Source organism: Triplophysa rosa, linkage group LG15 (assembly GCF_024868665.1).
Source record: "Triplophysa rosa linkage group LG15, Trosa_1v2, whole genome shotgun sequence".
NCBI lineage: Eukaryota > Metazoa > Chordata > Actinopteri > Cypriniformes > Nemacheilidae > Triplophysa > Triplophysa rosa.
In genome coordinates, this window is record NC_079904.1 from 16,682,496 (window position 1) to 16,705,563 (window position 23,068).

General features: G+C 38.3%; 1 protein-coding gene across 2 annotated transcripts in view; it reads right to left on the reverse strand.

Annotated features, from left to right (window-relative positions):
* Nucleotides 1-22,097, reverse strand: part of usp24 (ubiquitin specific peptidase 24) — a 59,087-nt gene extending 36,990 nt beyond the window's left edge. For both annotated transcript variants that reach the window (XM_057352320.1, XM_057352319.1), the window contains exons 1-7: nt 21,644-22,097; nt 8,649-8,817; nt 8,324-8,391; nt 8,067-8,210; nt 5,125-5,247; nt 4,722-4,757; nt 4,064-4,129 (exon numbers count right to left, since the gene is read on the reverse strand). In XM_057352320.1, the coding sequence (XP_057208303.1) occupies nt 4,064-4,129; nt 4,722-4,757; nt 5,125-5,247; nt 8,067-8,210; nt 8,324-8,391; nt 8,649-8,817; nt 21,644-21,925 (888 nt within the window). In that variant the 5' untranslated portion in view covers nt 21,926-22,097. The remainder of the gene's footprint in view (nt 1-4,063; nt 4,130-4,721; nt 4,758-5,124; nt 5,248-8,066; nt 8,211-8,323; nt 8,392-8,648; nt 8,818-21,643) is intronic.
* Between the last annotated feature and the right edge of the window lie 971 nt (nt 22,098-23,068).

Genomic DNA, 23,068 nt, shown 5'->3' on the forward strand with positions numbered 1-23,068 from the left:
AAATCTGTATAAATTTCTTTGTTCTGATGAACACAGAGAAAGATATTTGGAAGAATGCTTATAACCAAACAGATCTTGGCCCCCATTGACTCCCATAGTAGGAAAAATACTTTTTTTTGTTCTGTTGAACACAAAAGAAGACATTTTGAAGAATGTAGGACAGTTCTGGGGCACTTTTGACTTCCACTGTATTTTTACCTACTATAGTAGTCAATGGGGGGCAAAATCTGTCTGGTTATAAGCATTCTTCCAAATATCTTTCTCTGTGTTCATCAGAACAAAGAAATTTGGAACAACTCGATGGTGAGTAAATGATGACAGAATTTTCATTTTTGGGTGAAGTATCCCTTTAACACAGATCCATAACTACAAACTCGGGGTTTATACAAAATTTACACAACATCCTATGGGGTCTCTCTCCCTTCTTCTCTTTAGAGCTGTCCGCCAGCACAGAGACAGCACTTCTGAATCAGTCCACTGTTCAGAATCCAATGACTTCTCCATTAGAGAAAGAGTGAATGAAGTCTAGTCAGTGGAGGCGAGACTCTCTCTCTCTTGTTTCTTCACTATAATGACACCAACACCTCAATACAGATTAAATGGCTACTGTAGCTGAATCCCATCATGCTGTAAACGAAACAAATAGCTGACTGCCTCAGCACCGGGGAAGGAATTTCCCTCGCCTCCGACTTCCTGTTCCTGTGTTAAAGCTATTAATATGCAAATCCTAAATCAAAGCATCTTTTCCCTGTCGCCAGCTCCATCTCTCAGCCCTGGCACCCAGAACATGCTAATGCTCACCTTCAAAAGACAAGCGGGCGGAACCGAGCACAAGGCGCCTCACAGCTCCAAGACAAGGAAGAGTTTTGTGTTTATACGCTTGCTTTAAGGGAGGAGCAGACAACCTGTTCGTCCATCCATCCATCCACCTGTCTGTCTATTTATCTAGGTTGGTGATACTGTAATGTTTCTCAGCCTTTTGATAATATTTCATATTTACATTCATATTTATGTACTTGCTCCAAAATCGCTTAAAACATTTTTTTTTGCTGATTTTTTTAGTCATTATAGCCAATTAAAGACCATGTTTAATGCAAGTCGTGAAACACAGTAAAATATAGTTAAAATACTAAACCATCCGGGTATTTCTCCCCTACTGTTTTATGCATACTGAGGTTTCGGACATTATATTCGTGACCAGTGTTGGGTAAGTTACTCTGAAAAAGTAATTAATTACTAGCTACTAATTACATATTCAATAGTGTAATTAGATTACTGTACAAATTACTCTCTCCAAAAAGTATTTAGTTACTTATTACTTTCTATATCCTACATCAACCTTGATTAGTTAAGTGATTTAAGGATAGACATGAAAGGGCTTATTTAATTCATTCAATCAAATAATATTAAACTACATAAAGTACTCTTATTAACTGACCAAAGTATTACAAATGTGAGAGTTATACATTAAAGCACGGATTTTAAAGTTAGACTTTGAATTTTGATGTCAATTCCACTATTGCACACACACATATTACACAAGTATTTAGTTTAATTACATCAGAAGTAACTGTAATTAAATTACAGAAAAAATAAGAGTAATCCCTTACTTTACCTTTTCAAGGGAAAAGTAATTAAATTACAGTAACTAATTACTTAGTAACTAGTTACACCCAACACTGTTCGTGACTCGAGGTTGGCGGAATGAAACTTTGAATGAAACCGGGGAAGTCATATTTCATGCTGTGTAACAGTATTAAATTAAAATGATCCGACAGATACAGGTAGATATGGAGAAGATGGGGATGGAGGTGGGTTTTTAGTGCGGCATGATTAAGCAGCTGATAGGAGCGGAGAAAGGCAACTTAAAGGGGTCATATGGCGCGAATACGTGTTTTTCTGCATATTTGGTGTGTTGCCCATGCATGTATTAGACAAGTAAAATAGCAAAAATTAAAGTGTCGGAACAAAAGATGCATTCTATCTAAAAGCGAACGCTCACCCAGACCTGCCTGAAACGACTCGTGTAACCACACCCCTTTACATATCTACGTCAGTTCGTGGTATGATTTGACTAAGACCGCTCAAATGTATACGCAAGTAAGGTGGGCGTACCTGTCAGTACAATTGCGTTGGAACCTGATGTTCCAATTATGGTAAGGGGTGTTACATTTCCGTCACACGCTTGCAGTATTCGACCAATCACTGCGCACTGGTTAACTGGCCAATCATAGCACACCTCGCTTTTCAGGGCGATGAGCTTTGTAAAAAATCTGCGCGTTTCAGATAGGCGGGGCAAAGAGGAGATACAAACATGCACAGTATGTGGAAAATACAACGTTTTTTTAACCTTAAATCGTGTATACACATTGCGTTACATCTAAAACAAATGATAATATTCGTTTCAGCCATGTCATATCACCCCTTTAAATAGGATGCAGTCTAGTATGTATTGTATGACTATTGGTTAACGTTGATTAGCTGCACCTGATGTGATCGGCTGATGCAAGCTAGACTCACATGACCTGCCAGAACTGACAGTACGCTTGATTTTTATGATCAGAGATGCAAATTTCCATCCATCCATCCATTTGTTCATCTCATCTGTTCATCAAGTCAACCATTATTAAACTTAATCACTTTTCTTGTTTTTCAAACCCCAACAACATCTGAAGGCTTGATGAGATAGTATTGGTTAATGATGTCTGTGTCAATAATTAGCCTTGATGCTCTTGGGGTTTTTCACCTATAGGAAGGAGGCGTCTCTCATATCTCTTTCTCACTCACTGCAGTGTAGGATGGCCTGTGATGTTGAAAAAACACTTCCGAGCTCTTAAGCACTCCACTATAATAAAATCTCTGAACTCGTTCAACTCTCTTTCTTTTTTATTTAGTCTGAACATCTTACTCACGCTTCTTGTCTTCTAAACCGTCTCTTGATCAGAGAGCAAATTAATTAGTCACTCATTTTTCTGCCATTCTATAGGTCTCTGCTGGGGTTTGAGCTCCGAAAGTAGCTAGCTATCAGCCCATGACCGTTGTGCCCATTGTGGTTTTTCTCTGTAATAAGATCATGACGCCATTCTATGAGGACTTCATGTGAAAGTTCATGTAATGCCGGGGCCTCACCACAAGATAATCGGGCCGATGTCTCCCCTTCCGACAATCCTAGGTAAAGTCCTGATTTTCTTAAACGGCTCTACAGATGAGCTTATCAGATTTTCCTGTGGTGTGGTGTGATGTGTCTTAAGAGTGATTGAACCTGATCGGAAGAACATCGGTGCCGCCCCGATCGCGAGTCGTAAATATTAAACATGTTAATGAGCAGAAATCCTAATGTGTGGGGGAACCCCCGAGGACAAACGCACAAGAACTTTGTTGATTGTCACATGGAACGAAACAATACCCAATCAGAAAGCGAGCTGACAGATGCATAACCACGCATTCCAAACACGAATATTTTTTATAAAAAAATTCAGGTTATGAGCAAGTGACGGACACATGGATCCGCTGTATCGAAATAGTTGTAGAAGTCAGTGTGCTAATGCTTTAAGGTAGAACAGAAAAAACTGGTCCAGTGGAGCTAGTGGGACAGCTATTTTTTACAAAACAGTCTTAATATTATTTTTTAATACGGTGAAATCATAAATTCAACAATATTTGAAATTTGTACTAAAATTATATCTAGTGCTGTCACCTAAAATGCTTCAGAACACACTGCTTGAGCAATTTCTCAAAGATAAATACTATTTGTAGAATCACATAAAAGGTCAAATGCACACATTTGTTTATATTGAACACATATATAATAAACATACAGTGAAATATATATTCTGAAGTCTAAGAGATTTTGCGAGATTTCCTGTGTTTCTTTGAATATCTGTCCGTGTGTGGTGTGCTGTCTTCGTCACATCACGGGGCACCACACATTATAGGAGCAAAACGATTAAATCTAGGATTTTTTTGTCCTCATGTTTGTGGTCTCTCACAGTTTGAAACTCTTATAAGATTTAAAAAATCTTTTGGTGAGGCCCAGCCTTTAATAAAGAGTTTGAAGTCTTACCCCTATCTCGATCTCTTCCTGGTTGAGCTTGCACTGAATGGCTGTGAAACCTCCCATTTCTCCAAACTGTAAATAACAGCAATATTCCATAAGACATACCAAACAAAATATATATTAGTCAGATGTGAGCCATGCGATGCAATATAAAGGAGTCACAAAAACGATAAAACGTATGAATTTCATTGCATTAGATTTACATTGACGCGGTTGGCAGAGGCTTCAAGATAGAAAACATCAAGAGGCATCTGCAAAGAAATGATGCTAGAGCTTTTCTCAGAACTACCTTCACTCATTTTTACAATTGCTTTGAAGGATGTACATCACGTTTAGTGGATGAATGAAATTACTTTCGTTCAGATTTACACAGATTGTTAATCACTGCAAAACAAACAAAATGTCTTCACATTACCCATTTTCAACAAAGTTTTGATGCATTCAAACACTTATTGTATTAATTTCTTGTACTAAACATCGAAACCTAAAACTTGTTTAGAAATTATTCATGTGGAATCTTGTGGTATTTCTTCAAAATATATGTCACTTGGTTTGACATTTTGTCATATGACCGAAAACCAAACATATTTTTAGAGTTCAAAAATCTAGAGTTTTGAGGTCACTATAACTCATGCACAGCATGTGTGAGTGAGGAAATTCTTACCCGATTCACTAAGTCCACCAGCCAGCCGTGAGGCTCCTGTCCAATCAACAAACAAAGACAAACGACCAATGGTTAATCCTGTCATACATTCATTAGAACATACTGTCATCATGCACACAAACACTAGTTCATTCTGGCAAATAATACCACAAATCATAGTGAATTTGCTCAGACTACCTTGATACATAGTGTAAAACTCGCCCAACAATTTGTTTCTATTGCCACCAAATAACAGTTTAATGGTCATACAGATTATTGGTGAAAAACAAGTTCAATTCTGGTAGGATTTTTTCTGCTTTGTCACTATGTTCAACACATCCTGGAATCTACAAAACAAGTTTTTCTGTCCTTTAGGCTGAATCGTTGAAACAGCACACACACAGCACATGTCATTTCAGAATACCTTCTGGTAGCTGGAGCTTGGAGATACAGCGAACATGTTGTCCTCTCCAAACACCTCAGCCCAGTTCCTCTGACACGCCTTCATCCGATTCTTAAAGTGATACTCATTGTCAGGGTTACAAGCCTGTCAATCAACAATATAGGGAAAAAATTGTTCAAGCAATACTTCACTCAAAAATTCTGTTTTGATTCACTCTCGCTCATGTTGCTTCAAACAAGCATGCTGTTCATTTTCCAGACTGTTCTGGAAAAAAGTGACCAGATGACTTTTAATAGTTTCAGAAAAAAGCAAGTTGCTTGGACTACTGTCATGTTTTTTCCTCTTATTTTTGGAAATTGATAGCCAACAAACAGTCAGTGCCTGAAATCATGTACCGTGACTGTATGTCCCATATAAGATGATAATAATATATATAATAATATAAAAATATATATTAGGGCTGTCAATGTTAACGCGTTAATGCACGCAATTAATTTTTTCAGATTAACGTGTTAAAAAAATATTTAACGCCATTAACGCAACATCCGTTTTTTCTGTCATCATTGTCTAGCGTTACATTATATAATCACGCTCTTATTCATATAAAGGCCTTTAAACTATTTAGGCACAATTTGAAATGGTTGTATTGACACGTCCAGTATAAGATTGACGGCTTCTGGCTGTGGAACACGGCTCAACGCAACGCGACAGCGGTCCCGTCTGGTGTACACATGGGCAAAAGGCTGCGTCAGAATCTGTCAAGACAGCGCACCAGTATTAAAGGCGCAGTTCTTGAAAATCAGCAGCCACTAGCGTTGTATTATAGTTTTGCAACGAATCTCCCTTTCGAAGTAAAAAAAGATGTCGTCTACTGAGACAGCGGATAGCAGTGATACAAGCAACGATGTTTCTTTATAAAGGTAAGGCAATATATTAACGTAATTAATCATTTAACATGTATTCTATTGCGAAAGTTACTGTTACAATTCTATAATTAGATATATTTCTTGTGTGCTATCTAGAACACACAGAGTAGTGAAGTAACTAAAGTTAGCTGATCGTAAATAGCAACGCTGTTCAAAGCGTTTGATCTGACAGCGACATAGGCAGTTAGGTGTAAGTTAGTAGAAGTTTGTCTCCCCCTTTGTAAAGTCAGGAACAACCGGAGTACGTACCGCAGGGACGGAAAAACATTATTATTTGGAGGTTATATGGCCATTTGTATAAAATGCTAACAATACCGTTTCAACAAAACAGTTGTTTGGTAAACATTGAAAAAGTGGAAACATTGAAAATGTTGAATTATCTTACCAGTCTAGCAGAAAACAGGCAACTTCGGCGTCACCTTGAAAACATTTGTCTTTCAACAGTGCCTTCCATCTGGTAATAGATACACCGATGTTTATCCTAGATTTCTGCCGCCATTTGTCTCTAATTCGTCTGGCAGAATCACGTTTGCGCTTCTTTGACGACGGAGATTCAAGCTCTGTCGGCTCTTGTGCACAATACGCATGGTCCTCCATTTTATCAAAACTTCTAAGACAGAACAATCAATTGCTTCAGCTAGACGACGACTATTCCTTCTATCTGTACTACGACTTACTACTTTGTGCGTCTTCAACTCAGTGATGACCCGCCTTACCGAGCGCTTGCGCAACCAAACCCGGAAGCGTGTGAAATAATCATTGCATCGCACTCTCTACCGAGCGCTTACACAGATACACACGGAAGCGTTTGAAAGTCTATCAAAGTCAAAATCAAACGTGTGTATCGCAAGCGCTCGGTAAGGAGCCATTCAAAGACATATCCAATGAGCTTGGAAACACAATAGCCAATCAGAGGTCTTTCATAATCTGTTCAACAGCGCTCAAAATAATAGCGGGAAATGCTAGTATCGTCACATTTAGTACTGACTGGCACCGAAGTTTGGTATCTTGACAACACTAATTTCTTGCATACTAAGGGTTTTTCCTGCATAGAGAAATTGGAGGCGGCCGCCTCCGTCAAATGTCGTGCCGCCTCAGGCTCTCGCCAAAATTATGTTGTGAGTCTTCACAAGAAATGCTGCGTGCATTTAACAGACTGTCATTTGTAACAGCAGTTGCGACATTACGCCACAGTAGAGGCGCTGTTTCGTTATCAGCACACTGAGGCGCTAAAAAGAGTTGCAGAACAAGAGCCAGCCTGTGTTTCACGGCTGTTTGTTTTGCATCCAACTACGTTTAATTTCTTGAAATATCTTAAATTAACATGACGTACATCATTGTAATGTCTTTAGCTGCGCAGTTGGCTCGTTGAATCAGCGTATACTGTACGCAGCGAGTTCGCCAGTATGAACGCACATTGCGTTCAGAACGACTCGCACACGAATGACTCATTTGAACCGATTCATTTAAATTATTGAACTTTTCAGTCACTAGCGAATATAAGAGATCCTTGAATCATTTAAAGTGAACCACAGAGAATGAAAGATGTGAATGAGCTTTGCTCATTTAGAAAGACTGGTTAATTCAGTTGGCTATTGTGGGCTGAAAAGTTAGTTGAAAATGATAAAAAAAGCTTTATTTGATTAAAAAAACATTTCTGCTTGGTTGAATAAAAGTAATGTTTTATATAACTTAATAATTGTCATTTTAATCTAATTTTATTAGAACTTTTAATATGTCAAACTCAAAGTCACTTCGGTTAAGCCACTTAAAGGTACGGTAGGCCTACGTGTGTGTGTGTGTACAAGATCAGGATGGCACCACCTCCGCCTCATTTTGAGCCAGGAAAAACCCTGACCGTATTTCAAAAATACGTAAAAAAATCTGTTAATAAAACAATAAAAGTTTTGGGGACATTCTACATGAAAAATCTGTAATTATACAGAATTTTACTGTTATTTTTTAAAGTGTAAGGTCCAATGTACCCATTTGAATTCTACAGCATTTAATATTTTACAAGCAAATGGTTGTGTGTACCATAGTAAGAACTCCCAAGAGGCCGATGGGTATGGGGTCCAGTTTGACTCTCTCAGCAACGAGATCCACCAGCAGCATCAGCATGTTGTAGATGCCCTCGTGAATCTCTGTCCCCCACTTGTGCACAGCACTTGACGTCAGCAACTACAAGACAACAAAACATCTTAATAATTAACGTTATCACACATCTCTATGTTTTTAACTCATGCAATGTGTCATTTCATCAATTACATGCCTGAATATCACAACACACAAACCTTCTTGAAGGCCTCAGGCATACATCTGTCAATGAACCTCTTGCAATTCTCATCTGCATCAGCCAAGCCTAGAAAGAAAAAAGATTATTTCTTTTTAGGGCTGAAACGATTCCTCGAGTAACTTGAGTAATTCGAATACAAAAAATCATCGAGGCAATTTTGTTTTGCATGAAACAATGTCATTGCTTCTATGCTATTGCAATTGGCATTAGGAGGAAATTCCATTAGTATTAGTAAACATATAAATGTGCTTAAGTGAGAATCCCACCAAGACACACACACATGCGCACGTACATGCATAACATACATACCCCTAAGTACTCACCCATTCTGGCCAGACAGGTGGAGGCGATGAGACACTTCCCGAGCGATTCCTCTCTCTTGTATGGGATGGACCAGTGGTCAGTGAACACTCTGCTCTCCAACTCATACAGATTAGTGGTAGGAAACTCTATAGAGTTCCCAGAACAGTTCCCATTTTCATCATTACTTCTCTATCAGAGAGAGAAAGAAAAAAACGTTTCAGAATATGATCACTTACTCTAACTTAATTTGTTCTTTTAAATTAAATGTATAAATGCTCTTAACAGACAGAACGAAAGAGACAGGAAATCACTGGTGTTATGTGAACCTGCATACTCAAAGTAAGTTCACTAACCACTGCGCCACAGTCCCAACCTTACACCTCATTTTATATTATATTATTTATTTTATATCTACGCTAAAGGGTATTCATGGCAAGTCTTTTTACAACTTTACACCATAATACCAACAAAAACTTCACAAAAATATCATTCAATACACAATAACTCAACAACGCTTATTATAACAGTCAAAGAAAGTTGGTAACCAAACGGCAGCGGCACCCATTCACTTTTATTGTATGGACACAAATCCAATGCAAGTGAATGGGTAGCGTTGCTGTTCAGTTATTTTCATTTTTGGGTGAACTACTGTATCCTTTTAGTGAAAAAACTAACTTGTGAAAAGGATTGTGGGAAATAAAAATATTGATATTGTTGTTTGTAACATTAAACCAACGCAGCTTAATTTTACCTTCATAGAAACCCCAAAACATTGACTTGAATTACAATTCAGTCTTTAATACGATCATTTATTTATTCATTCTAGCGGAATTCTTATTACCAGCTGTAGGATTGTGATGAAAGTGAAAGTAATTAATTGCGCAGCTCAGTCAAATGTTTACAATCTCTGAGTGAGAACCAAACACTACTCCAGCGGCTCTTCCTCTTCTCTAAGGAAGGCTTCGCCCCTTTTTTGGCATATTCCTTTGGGCGGAGGTTATTCAAAAACTCGGAATAGTGACATCATTTACCCGGGAAGTCAAGGGCTGTGGTCCGATTCCTGTCGTTCTCTGTAGTCCTTGAAAAGCGAATTCTGTTAAAGACAATATCTCGCTTGGCATTGAACTTTGATCTTTATCATTTTGCAGATATTATTTATGCTCTAACAGCAACATTACACACTAACTAAAGTTTGAAAATTAAGGAAACCTTTAAAGGAGTCACCGGATAAAAATCTGACTTTGTCTGTGTTTAACTGCTATAATCGCGACCCTGGTGCATCTACAAACTCAGAAACCGTGAAAAATGACAACACAGTAACTTTGTTTTGGTGAGGCTTTCTCTGCAAGCGTGTGAGAAATCGAGCCGATCAGATTTCGCTCCTATTCTGACGTAGGAAGAGGCTCTTATTATAATAATACCACCCACGTTTCCACCCACAGCGCTGCCGCCATTGTTGTTTGCACAAGCGACAGAGGTGAACTTGTTCTGACGTCATAGCAAAAGTTTGCGGAAAACATGCTAAATGTACTGTCTTTGGCTGACGAACACAAATGTATTCATGTCTTGTTTGAATCGAACTCAAATTCGTCTCCCTCTTGGGTGCGGATCTTTTGGGCAGGTGTGAATACAGCAATCTCACTCATGTGCGGACCAAACAACCGTATCAAGACCCAGCTGAGGAGGTGGTCTCAGACCGGTTCCAAACGAACTCTGGTACGGTTCGTTTCAGGTGTGAACATGACCCGTCCTCGATTCGACCCAGTTGCAGAAATCCGTCTTCAGCACAGTGCCACTGTCAGCATGCCATAGGCGCACATAAGAGCATGCTCTCTCCGCCGGAACTATCATAGGGATGGTTACCAAAACCTGGTATTAAATGGGCACCGGGGCTAAACACGCAGCACTGGCAGACTGTGTCTGTGAATGCTTTTTACTTGCGCCTGGCTCCGCACTGCGCTGTGTGTCTCCTAAATATGTAGTAGGGGTGTGCCCGATGAATATTAGATCTCTCGAATATTAGATCTGCAATTATTATTTGAAAATTAAAAACGCACTCAAAAAAGAGGAACATACTCTTACCAGAGTAAAATAGGCCTACATACATTCTGTTTTGAACGTTTTTTGTACGTTCTGGTTTTATGCGTTTGCTCCTTATGGGTTTAAACGCTATTTTTATGTAGGCCCTATTTTTCTATTTTCTTTTTCCAACGTTGCTAATCTTTTCAACTTAAAATAAACACATATACCGGATATAAACATGATATAATATTAGTGCGTTACGAATATTTAATGATAAGTAAGCTTGCTGTGAAATTTTGACTAAATAAAAAAGTTAAAAATTAGGTCTTAATTAACTTAATTTAAATAAACGAATATTCGATTATTCATTTTTATGAGCTGGAATACCTCTGGTTTGCTCATTTCATTTGGATTAAATGACGTGGCACATTTAATTCCTTTTGTACTCGTTTTTAAAATCAAAAATACTTCTAAAACAGACAAATATACAATATTTTATTAAATTGAGAATTTAAGTAATCCAGAATTTTATTCTAATAAAATAAACATGCATAAATCTGTCCAGTAAAATCCAGTAACCCATTTAAAATTTTGAACTTTTGTTAAAGTAGCAGCTATATTGAACCAACCCATTTCTTTTAATGCTGCTGGTCCAAGCTAAAGACAATTTATTTTACATTTAAAAACAAAAAATCAGTGTAAGCTTTATTCTTAATGTCTTTGTTTTGGTTTCCTTATTTGCATAAAAACATGAAAAAGAACTGATAAGTACACCAATAAGCAGTATTTGTAATACCATTAAAATCTATGATACGATCATATTTATCAACAGTCTGAATTGACGTAAATTTACCATGTATATATAGGAGGATAACATTAGCATATGATAGCGAAGGGAGCTAAATCAGTCACGGGCTAAATAGAAAGCCAGTGTTAAACTTGCTCTATAATTATGTTATTTGGCAAATGGGCACTTGGAGTTTGGCTGCATGTATGTTAATACATTATGTGTGTTAATATGTTTAGCTGTGGAAATCTGTCACTATTGATTTGCTAATGAACCAGGGCAAACACTGCGCTTAGTTTAGTTTTAAACGAACCAGGGCAAACACTGCTCTTAGTTTAGTTTTAAACATCTCAAATCATTCGTCCTTAGACTAAAAAAATCTGTCACAGCAAACAGAGCATACTAGTTATGCTCTCACGTTGTGTGTGTATAACTTAATTGACAATGACAAGTGCTAAAATCAATGTAATTCAACTGAGATCTGCAGGTGCGCATTCCTTGGATTTTAGGCAAGTATTACTAGGATGCGCTGTTTGCTGTGACTGATTTTTTTAGTCTCAGGACGAATGATTTGAGACTAACCGCAGAGGAGTTCAGGAAACATAATTTAGCTAAACCATTGCCATGGCAGTACTACACGTGTGTTGTGTTGAAACGCCGACGGAAGGAGGGTGGGGTGCGCAGTAACTCATTATCATTTAAAGAACCATACACCAAAACGGGTTGCTGTGAGCGTAGCTGTTTTTGACAAGGCAAAAAGGGTTTTGCTTACACAGCCATTGAGTGTTTTTAAGCAAAATATGTTACAGACATTTCATGAAGACCCTAATAAATTATACCAACTTGTTGAAAGTGCTTATCTGATGAGCCCTTTAAAGACCAAACTACAGTTGTGCGTCTGAACGTGGCAGCTGCATTCAGGAACAAGTGTCGCAGTAAAGATCAAAAGCAGGTTAAAAAAAGCAAGATTTAGTTAGATGGCCGCATCTTCGACCACCCCACAGCAAACTCCCCACCTCCGGTGTCACCGGTACTACTGGTGTTTTTACACCATCCCCATTATCTATATCATCTGTATCGCATTCACAGCTAATTCTGCAATCTGGCACCAGTCCACATTTGTCTTTGAAAGCAAAAGGAAATATGCTTGGCTGTTGATTTCTAAAAAACATTTAACTTTTTATTTATCTAACCATTATATAACACAACTTTAAATAGGCAGATATTTTAATGGGTCTGATGCGCATGCTGTATTAGATTACAGTGCAAAGAGCCGCACACTGTGCAAACAGGAAACAATTCTGACAGAAGAATATTAGTATACAAGACATATGTCTGCCCTTGAGTTAGTGGAATAAGTGAATGTACAATCAGAGAGAGAGAGGTCACCTTCTCTCCCTCTTCCTCAGGGAACGTTGCATGTGGTGTTCACAAGACCCAGAAGCCATTTTCTAACTAAGGGATTGGTTATGGTTGGGGTGATTGGCTCCCTGTGGGCAGGGTCTTAGTTCAGGGGTTATATTAAGGCTCTTCTGACCTCTGTGAACTTCATCCGTTACTGATTACATATTAAAGAGACATTATGAGAGCAGGTTGAGCTTGAATTAAGAGCAGCGCTCATGATACGGACATTCCGAGTATGATATTTTCCACAGGTAGAGGTTAGTTTCATATCATTTAAAACCACAACTTCATGTTTCAAACAGCGGTTACAGGCGTCTGTTCAACAAATGTTACTTTTACCAACACTAGGTTTTACCGTTGTGGTCTATGACCTCGATTACATTTAAATAATTGTACTGATCTGATCATGTTTACATCTTAGAGAATTGTGGCTAAATTGGTAGAACATCGCGTTACCAGAGCAAGTCATTGGTTTAATCTTCAAGGAACTGAGAAAAATATTCAGTATATGTTACATCTGTAGCAACAGCAGCAACGGTTTCCACCATCAGTCGTGTGCCAATTAAGATTCTAAATCAAATTGAATGTAACCCAATACAGTTTGCATTCACAGCCGTCTCTCCCGGTCAAACCCCATTGATTTACAAGCATGTAACACCATTTCACATAAGAGAATACAGACGACTTTAAAAATCCACTAGGCTATACAGTATAATCATCATAAATCAATTATCCCGATGAAATAAAAAGGTAATTACGAAGTTAAAAAATGACAGTTGAATCCTTCCACACACCCGAAATCAATACATAACCCAAGCTTGTTTTCAAATTATTTGTAGTAAATAATAACATAATAAAACAATTTTGACTGAATTAAAGGGGTCATATGGCGCGAATACATGTTTTTCTGCGTCTTTGGTGTGTTGCCCATGCATGTATTAGACACGTAAAATTGCAAAAATTAAAGTGTCGGAAAAAAAGATGGATTCTATCTAAAAGCGAATGCTCACCCAGACCTGCCTGAAACGCCTCGTGTAACCACAGCCCCACAAATCCACGTCAGTTCGTGGTATGATTTGACAAAGTCCGCCCAAATGTATAGGCAAGTAAGGTGGGCGTACCTGTCAGTACAAATGCTTTGGAACCTGATGTTCCAATTATGGTAAGGGGTGTTACATTTCCGTCACACGCTTGCAGTATTCGACCAATCACTACGCACTGGTGAACTGGCCAATCATAGCACACCTCGCTTTTCAGGGCGATGAGCTTTGTAAAAAATCTGTGCGTTTCAGAGAGGCGGGGCAAAGAGATGCACGGTATGTGGAAAGCGTTTTTGAACCTTAAATGGTGTATACACATTGCATTATATCTAAAACAAACAATAGTATTCGTTTTAGCCATGCAAAATGACTCATTTAAAGCTTAATGTGAACAAGCCTACCAAAGTACCAAACACTAAGAATTTCTCTTATTCAATTCAACTTTTTTATTATACAATTTTAAATGAAAATGTCTGTAATTTAAACAAGAAAAATGACAAATGAAAGACCAGAGGTATATAGTCTCAATGGCCTTAGGTTTTTGGACTCCACATGCTGAGTGGCTGTCCATCATATAATGTATAACGGGTATGTAATGGCATGTTCGAGTCATTAAGCTGCTGTAGAGCTGATTCAAAGATCTCTGTGTGCTTTTGTTGACTGAGTCTGACAGCTTCTGTATTGAGGAGGGAAAAGCAACAGGAACAAATCACTTATTCTGTTCTCTGGTAGTGGCAACCACCTGCACTGTGTGGGTCTTAGAGAAGAGAAAGTGTTCATGTGTGAGAAGAGAGAGAGTCACAGAAATAGAGACAGCGGAAGTCAAGCTGAGTTCTATTTTAACATTTTAGTCACAGAATTGCATTATACAATCAGAATGCTAGAAAATGTTTGATGCGAATTACAATCCACACACGTTTCATTCACATACACCCACAGAACATACACTTAATAAAAATAGACCTTATGACCTATTCATCAATGCTAATTAAATGTTGACAGGAAAAGCTACCCAGATTACACTTGTCACATCAATGGCATCATTTACATTTGTGTCTGCTCAATTCAACTGAAACACTGTGTTAGCCTCAGGCTGTTGGCTCAGGAAATGAGGTGACAGATCTTTTGCCCTGCGTGTGAATGTTTGCAGCGCCACAGTTGGCAAAAATGGCTGCCAAGTAAAAATAGGCTTCATGCGATAGTTAAACAGCAAAATACTGTGATTTAAATAAATATTGCCTGTTTCCGCTGTGCTGTGCTGTGCTCTGGTCTGTGTTTACATTCACAAACATTTGTTTTTTAAACATTACACACTGTAATTTTGCAAATTACATATAAGACAGTTTTAGTAAAAGTTTCATATATTTAATAAAATATGCTATTGTTGTGTTGAAAAACACAAAAATTATTTTATTAGATAATTTTTGTGGTGGGGCCATTGATGTTTGGCAAGGCAAGTAAAACTATACTCGCCCAGCTGAAATAAAGTCCATGCAAGCATTTGGTTTTAAACAACCATACCTTTGACCCTAAATTGCAAAGCTCCATTGCAAAAAAGTCCTTTAAAATGTTACAGTGTATAAGATCTAGGGATGCACCGATATGAAATTTTGGCCAATACCGATACCGATAATTCTTTAACACTGGAAGCCGATAACTGATATTTTGGCCGATATACTGCATTAAAATAGTAATATAAAATTCCCTAAGACTGAAACAAAAGGCAAAAAGTGGACAACAGCTTTTATTTGCAAGCCCACTTTACACTAGTAAACGATTCTTTAACCTTCAAAGGTTTCGGGTATATATTAGAGATCGACCGATATGCGTTTTCAGGGTCGATGTCGATATCAATATCAAGTAGACAGAAAACCGATATTTTGAACCGATATATACGTCTGGTGTAAAATTAAATGTTAAAAATTAAGAATAACAAGAGCTCTGACAAAAACTTTGCACAAAAACCATGGTTACTACACGTTTACTACAGTAACACTGTAGTAAATGTTCAAAGAATCTTGCGGTTTTGTTATGCCATTGTTTGGGGCTTGCGCAGATCATGTGAAATAGAGCGCTCTTCGCAAGGATGTGATCACATAATGAGCTGATTCGGGAGAAACTGTACCTGTCTTTATACTTTCATACATAGTACATAATCAGAGAATATTAATATTGAATGGATCATTTAAAAGTAGACACTTAGGCCTGATTCACATTTCGCGTCTAAAACCGTGCGGAAAATGCGAGCTGCACTGCGTTCTCCTTTTATTCCAAAACGCCTGGACTTTGCGCTCTCCTGGCGTCTGTCGTCACTAAGCAACCATGGGCCATGATAGCCGTTGAGACGAGGAGGTATAAACAAAGGATATATGGATTATATGAAACATTGCAAAACACCTTGCAATAACTCTGCTACTTGATGTAGTTATGCTGTGATCATCTGTGTATAAATCTTCATTGAGCTTGTCTGTATTGGCTGGTTGGTTCTTGTCACATGACCTGCGTTACGCTTGCCGCTTTCTGAAAAGTTGAGATTTTTTCATCTCGATGCGGCTGAAAAAAAGAGCGCGTCGCGTCGCCCCCTACTTCCGCGTGCCTGCTGCGCGTCTACATTTAAAATAACGAATATGCGCGCGGAAAAGCTGGGAAATGTGAATCGGGGCTTGAGCTTTTTTGAGTATTCGCAGAGTTTTAGTCTGTTTTAATGATGCGTTTCAGAAAGATGCACGCGGAGAGAGACGGCTGAAAGCACAGCCTGTATATTTTCATTATTTTACAAAAGCAAAACATTTTGTAGATAATGAGTACACACAAATAAAAGTAGACCAATCACAGTTTCGAATCATGCATTAATCTTAGCAACAGCAAACTTGAAGCGTGACTGCAGGCGAGTCACCCCGAAACTCATTACAAAGGCAGCACAAACGTTTTTATATGCCAATGTTAATTTATTCGCTAACGTGATATGCAACATAAAGCCAAAAGAAACCAGCGCTGTTCCGATTAGAGAAGTGATGAAGTGAGTCGTACTGTAGATTAAAAGATCGAATGACATGCTAAAAATCGAACCAAGTATGTGATTTGCATTATTGAAGAAATGTAATGCAGTTTATTATGTCCTTTTGAAAGATTTTTCTCATTCATTACTGTCTCAAGCTAAGACAGCGCAGCTTCAAAGAGACATGAGCCAATAGCGATTGAGAGTGAGCTCTGTCAGAGCGTTTCATTGGTTGAATGTACTGAATGAACACGCCCTTCACTGAACGAACGAGTCAATTGAGTCAAAATGAGACTGAATGAACTGCTACATGTCGTTCATGGTCTAATATTCTAATGTTGATTAACAATGTTGTGTTGTAACAATGCATATCCAGTAGTTACTGAACTTTTTTGAAAAATAAAGGTAATGACCAGGTTTCATTTAATTCTAAGGTAAAGTAAATTATGTCAAAACAGTTAAATCTTTGTATGGAACATTTAATTACACCATTTAAATTAGTTAAACCAGATAGATTTTAGTAGACTAATATAATGTAGATTTTGTCGACTAAAATGATGGGGGTGACTAAAATATGACTAAAACTTAATTGCATTTTTGTCAAAAGACTATGACTAAACCTACATCAAAATTTGCTGTCACTCAGTGACAAACCTGCAGTACAGCAGGTTCAGTTAAGCCTTAAAATGTTAAAATTCTTTATTAAGTTGTATGTGCAACAAAAAAAGTTACTGAAATTGTTAATATTTTGAAAATAAATGTTATTTGAATTCCAGTGTCATTTTTTAATTTTGTTCAAAATATCGAGATGTGTATTGTATCGTGAACCCAGCATCGAGATATGTACCGAATCGTGAGCTGAGTGTATCGTTACACCCCTATTTATTACAGATGCTGTTCACATTTATTCACTGAATACAACCGACTGTGCTTGCGTGTATACTCGCCAAGACGGGCATTATAACGTGTGTGTCTGAACATTTATGCGTAATAAATTGCGAAAATAACTCAATGTGACACTTGTTGCGAGCAGTTTGAGTGGCGGCTGTGACCCGTGTGCATTGCCTGAGTGCACTGGCTGAAGATCGTCTTTTGGGAGAACACGAATACTTGATGCTTTAAAATGGTTTGTATTTGCGTAATGGCATGACTTAAAGTAATGTGCAAATGCCTATTCCGTCAACTGATGCGCGATCACTGAAGCAGCTCGAGCTAGCAAATGCTTTCAGTTCGAGAGTGCATTCCTTTCAGTGTCTTCAGCCTTCCGGGTAGATTGGCCGGACTCGTGACTTTCAGCAAATCAGATGGGCGGTGGGCGGGCATTGCTCTAGGCCAGAGTGGAGTTACAACAGAGGAGGAGTCAAATAGCGCGTTTCACAAATAAATTAATTTATCGGCAAATCGGCTTTGAAAATGACCGATGTCGATAATCATAAAAGTGCTTAATATTGACGTAGATAATCGGTCGACCCCTAGTATATATATATTTTTTGAATAAACAAATCATAGATGTCCTTCCAGAGCAACCCAGAAAAATGTTCTTAATAGCCACAAGCCTAACAGGTCTCAAGACAGAAAGCATTCAGACAGCAGTCTGATTCAAACAATATGCTTTTGTTCCCATAATTTACACATTCATAAATACTGTATCTACACTGTGCCTAGTACATCAACAATGTTTTGCTAATAGCAGTAAGTATATGATCACGACAGAAAGACAGTGCTGTACTGTATTTTAACAGAGCAGCGTGCAGCTGAAGAAGTTTAACCAGTGGAAATGACTTATCGGCTATAATATATCGTCCAAAATTTTATTATGATACCGATATGGCCGATAATTTATCGTGCATCCCTAATAGAACATCAGTCATGGGCTCATCTTTTTTCCTCATTATTATTTTTTCTTTATTTTTAGTAGACATGAATACACTGTTTGTCATTTGAGAACATTTAGTAGAACATCCATTAATTTTTTTAGAATATCTAAATTTCACTCTGTTTAAATTACAACATATAACGCACCCAGACATAGCTGGACGCATTGCGTTAATGACATTTCCATCAGAAAATGCAATAAAATACAAAAAATATTAACATTAACGTATAAAATGTAAAATTATCAAAATGATTATTTGTGCAACACAATTCTCTTTATGTTGATGTTTGTAAATTACGTTTTATTTTTAAAGTCATTATTGCCGGAACAAGGGTATCTATTAAAATAAACATGCATGTAAACACCCTTATGTCCCACACCCACATTTCCATGTGTTTCACTGGTGGTGACAGAGGTCATTTTGACGAGCAAACAATCTATGCACTTTAAGAAAACTTTCAGGTAATTTTCCGTTTTATTACCAGTTTGTAAATGTGATATGTTGTGAACAAACAGGATGAATCCAGGGCTGGTGTTGATTTAAAAAGAAAGAGATAGAGAGATAGTGCTTAGGGGCCTCTGGTCTTTGGGGCATGCTGAGGTCACATGGCACATTCCAAACCTGTTGCCATGGTACAAATTAGGTGATGTGTGTATGCATGGCCCATGTTGCCAGCAAAACATGCAACCTCTGAGGGTTTAAACCTCCCCAATGTTGTGTTAACTCATTAACCCTGATGCTCTCTGTCTGTATGTGTCGATGATCTGTGTTAAGGTGGACTGAAGTGTTTGTTTCCGACATCGGGTGATATGAAACGCTTTCTTTTTTAGGTTGATTCCTCTGTGCATGTGATTAAGCCTGTTGTGATTCGAGTATGTTGTTCGTTGTTTTCTGCTATATTGCGCAGTGCTGGCCGAAATACTGGTAACTGGAGACCCGTCCTGTTACCCCAGAACAGGCCTGCATGCTTTATTTATAGTACTGACGCATGGTTCTTGCAACCCATGACATGCAGAGACGCGTGAAATGTGTCAAGGAACATGCAATGAGATGTCTCTAGGCTTTCCAAGTCTTTCCAGTAAACATTGGGCACTTTACAGTTGTATTAATAACAGAAAAACTGATCAAACACACCATTGAATCTTATAAGAAATATACACAAATTTGCTGTTCGGAGATTCCACACAGGCCTGAATATCACTAGTCAGTATATGGCTGCCTATCAGGAACACCACCCTTCCAAAACACTTATGCCTGAGAGACATTGCACAAACACTGAGCTTTGTCAAACCAGCATGTCATCCATCAAGATATCTCGGCTGGAAGTCAGCTCTTTCACGGTCAGAAGAGACAACTCATGAAGGGCGGATGAAAAGGGGGTTCTAATTTAAATGACATTGGATTTCCTTTGTCATAAGAGCCACATTGACATTTCTAAATGAAGCAATTACAAACTGGGATAGAATCAAATGCTGCGCCACCATAACATTTTCACCCAATCTTTGTTGCAACATCCCATCGGATCACATCAGAGTGAGCACTCCAGGTTACGCTTCGTAATTCAGATTCAAGGAAAAGCCGTGTAAATATTTAGCCACGTGACAACGGTTTAGCAGTTCTTAAAATAGTGTCACCAACAACAAGCTTTTTTCGACGTGCCCTGGTATAAGCGTGTCAATATGCAAAACCTGTTTTTTATCACATTGTTTGGAACATGCAATTTTGCAGCCAATGAACTGAGGTGACACTAAGATTAGTGCAACTAAAATATTATCTTAATATAAAGTCATTTGTCGTCGTAGACAAGTAACGGTTCGGACACAATAGTATATAATTCTTTAACTTTTATGTTACAATAATACAAATTCACTGAGTTGAGTAGTACCTGTTGACTGTACCTGGACTACTTTAAAATATAAGTAGTTTGTAGCTTGACAAGCTTTACTTTCAATGCCTCCTCAACACTCAGTGGCTGAAATAATGTTAATAATATAGTCCTCTATATTAAAGAAGACTAAAGCATGCATAATCATCATATCTGAAAGTACTGGTAAGCATGGGCATTTGAAATCACAGAGCAGTCCTCAAAAACCACAGGACTCTTGACAGGGGTTGACCAACAGGTCAAAAGAGCCATGAGAGAAATGGCGAGAGAAACACCGCAACAATTGGGCAATAATCACAAAGTGCCATGGCCTCATATCATATCCCATTGCACTTGTCCACATAGGATGATTACAAAACTCAAGCTTGCAAAATCAAACAGGTTTATTAGAACTACATGTAACTGTGCATCTGACGCTTTTGTTTAACCCAGCACTACGGACTTAACATTGCTCAATCCAGGGCATCATCTTCGCCTCCCTGTCCACTGACTTAACAACTGAAACAATAACAGATCTGTGACATGTAAAGATATTTCATTCCACTAAACGTAAATCATCAGCCACACATTTCCTGCTACCTGTTTAGCAGCACCCAGTTACTCAATACCGACACAGCAAGAAAGCCACCGGTTTAATAATTGATCCCAAATATATTTTTCACTTTATACAAACATATAAAAACTGAAGAGACGCGAACACAGCTCAGCTTATACATTTAAATGAGTCTACAAAACCCATCCCCCAAGATCCTACAACTTAACCAGAAGCATGACACAAAATTTCTAAATTTAACTATCAACTAGTGCTTGTCGCAAACATGACTGCTTTAAGAGAAAATGTCACATCAGGCCTAACCCTCATGAGGTGTTATGCACAACAGGCACTGCAAATCCACGATAAAGGCGTGTGCGCGCCTTTCCCTCCGGTTTTTGACAGCCCCGGCGGTTCCGCCTTTACAAGCCGTGGAAATAACCGCGTATGCATTTGTATTACAATCATACCTCACTTTCCACGACATCGTGATACGCAGGCGGAGGATCAAACCCCCCGGTCCCCGTGCGCCCGCTGTTCTCGCCTTCCCCGCTGAGACCGGAGCCCGGGGAAGGGCCGCTCTCCATCGGCTCGTAGCCGTATCCGAGTCCCGGGCTTTCGTTGGTGAGAAGCGCGACAGCCTCGTTGATGTCGTTTTTGGCCAGGCGCAGGGCTTTCCGGATGGCTACCGGGTCTGGGAAGCCCATGCATAACAGCGTGGTCATATGCTGCTCCTCCTCTGTCTCCATCATGGAAGTGTGTCTATGATCGGGGCTTCAGTAAGGGGGCATGTAGCACAGGCATCTGGCTGTGCATGCCGCCATGTTTACAGTCGCTGGTGCTGCTAGTATCCTGTCACGATGGATTCCCCCTCACAGTCAGAGAGCAGCAGAGCGGGCCACACCAGGCCTGAGTGAAGCCGGAGAATCTCGCTGTTCTCTGGGTGGGTGTTGAGCGGACAGTTTTTTCAAAATAAAGGCCCCACATCTAAAACTTGAAGGGATACTTAACGCAAAAATGAAAATTCTGTTATCATTTACTCACCTTCGAGTTGTTCCAAATCTATATACATTTCTTTGCTCTGATGAACACAGAGAAAGATAGTTTTGGGTGAAGTATCCCTTTAATGTACAAAATGTAATTTAGATTTATTAAGAAAATTAAACATCACTGTAAGTAATTAACATTGATTTATAACTAAACATAATACTATTGTAAAAATGGTATAAACAGTAACTATCACGCAAAAGTGTTATTAACACATTAAACATAGCTGATTATAAACATGCTTTGGTTTCGTTTTGTTCTGTTTACAAGGCAGAGAGTGAATAAAATATATCCCTTACAACCTTAATACATGGACGACATATATAAATGCTATACAAATAATCACAAGAATGAATAATAAATAAATAAATACATGTGATTAAGTGTGTCTTTTTAAACTAATTTGAATTAATGCAGTCCAAATCGACCTAGGTTTTCAGACTGAATTAAGTTGATTTTTAAATTAAATTCAAGGTCCAAAAATTTTGTTAGGCACACAGTAACTGTGTTATTCCGTATTTTGAAAAGCAATTAGACCGGAAACACATTTAGTAGTAACTTAATGTTTTTTGCTTCACTCATTTTAAATTGACAGAGTTGCCCATAGATTTGCCTGGCCCACGTCACGCATCCCCACCCATATTCCTAGGTATGAAATATATGTGTAATGTTAATTATATATACAATAATGATATACAATTAAATTAAGCTCTTAAAATAATGTGGAAAAAAACGTCTTCATTTTTCCACAACGCCTTAAAACTGTTTGAATGAAATGAAAAAAAGCTTGAATAAAAAGGGTAAAAAGAAGAAATGAGGAATCACGTGAAACTAGTTGTGGTCATGTG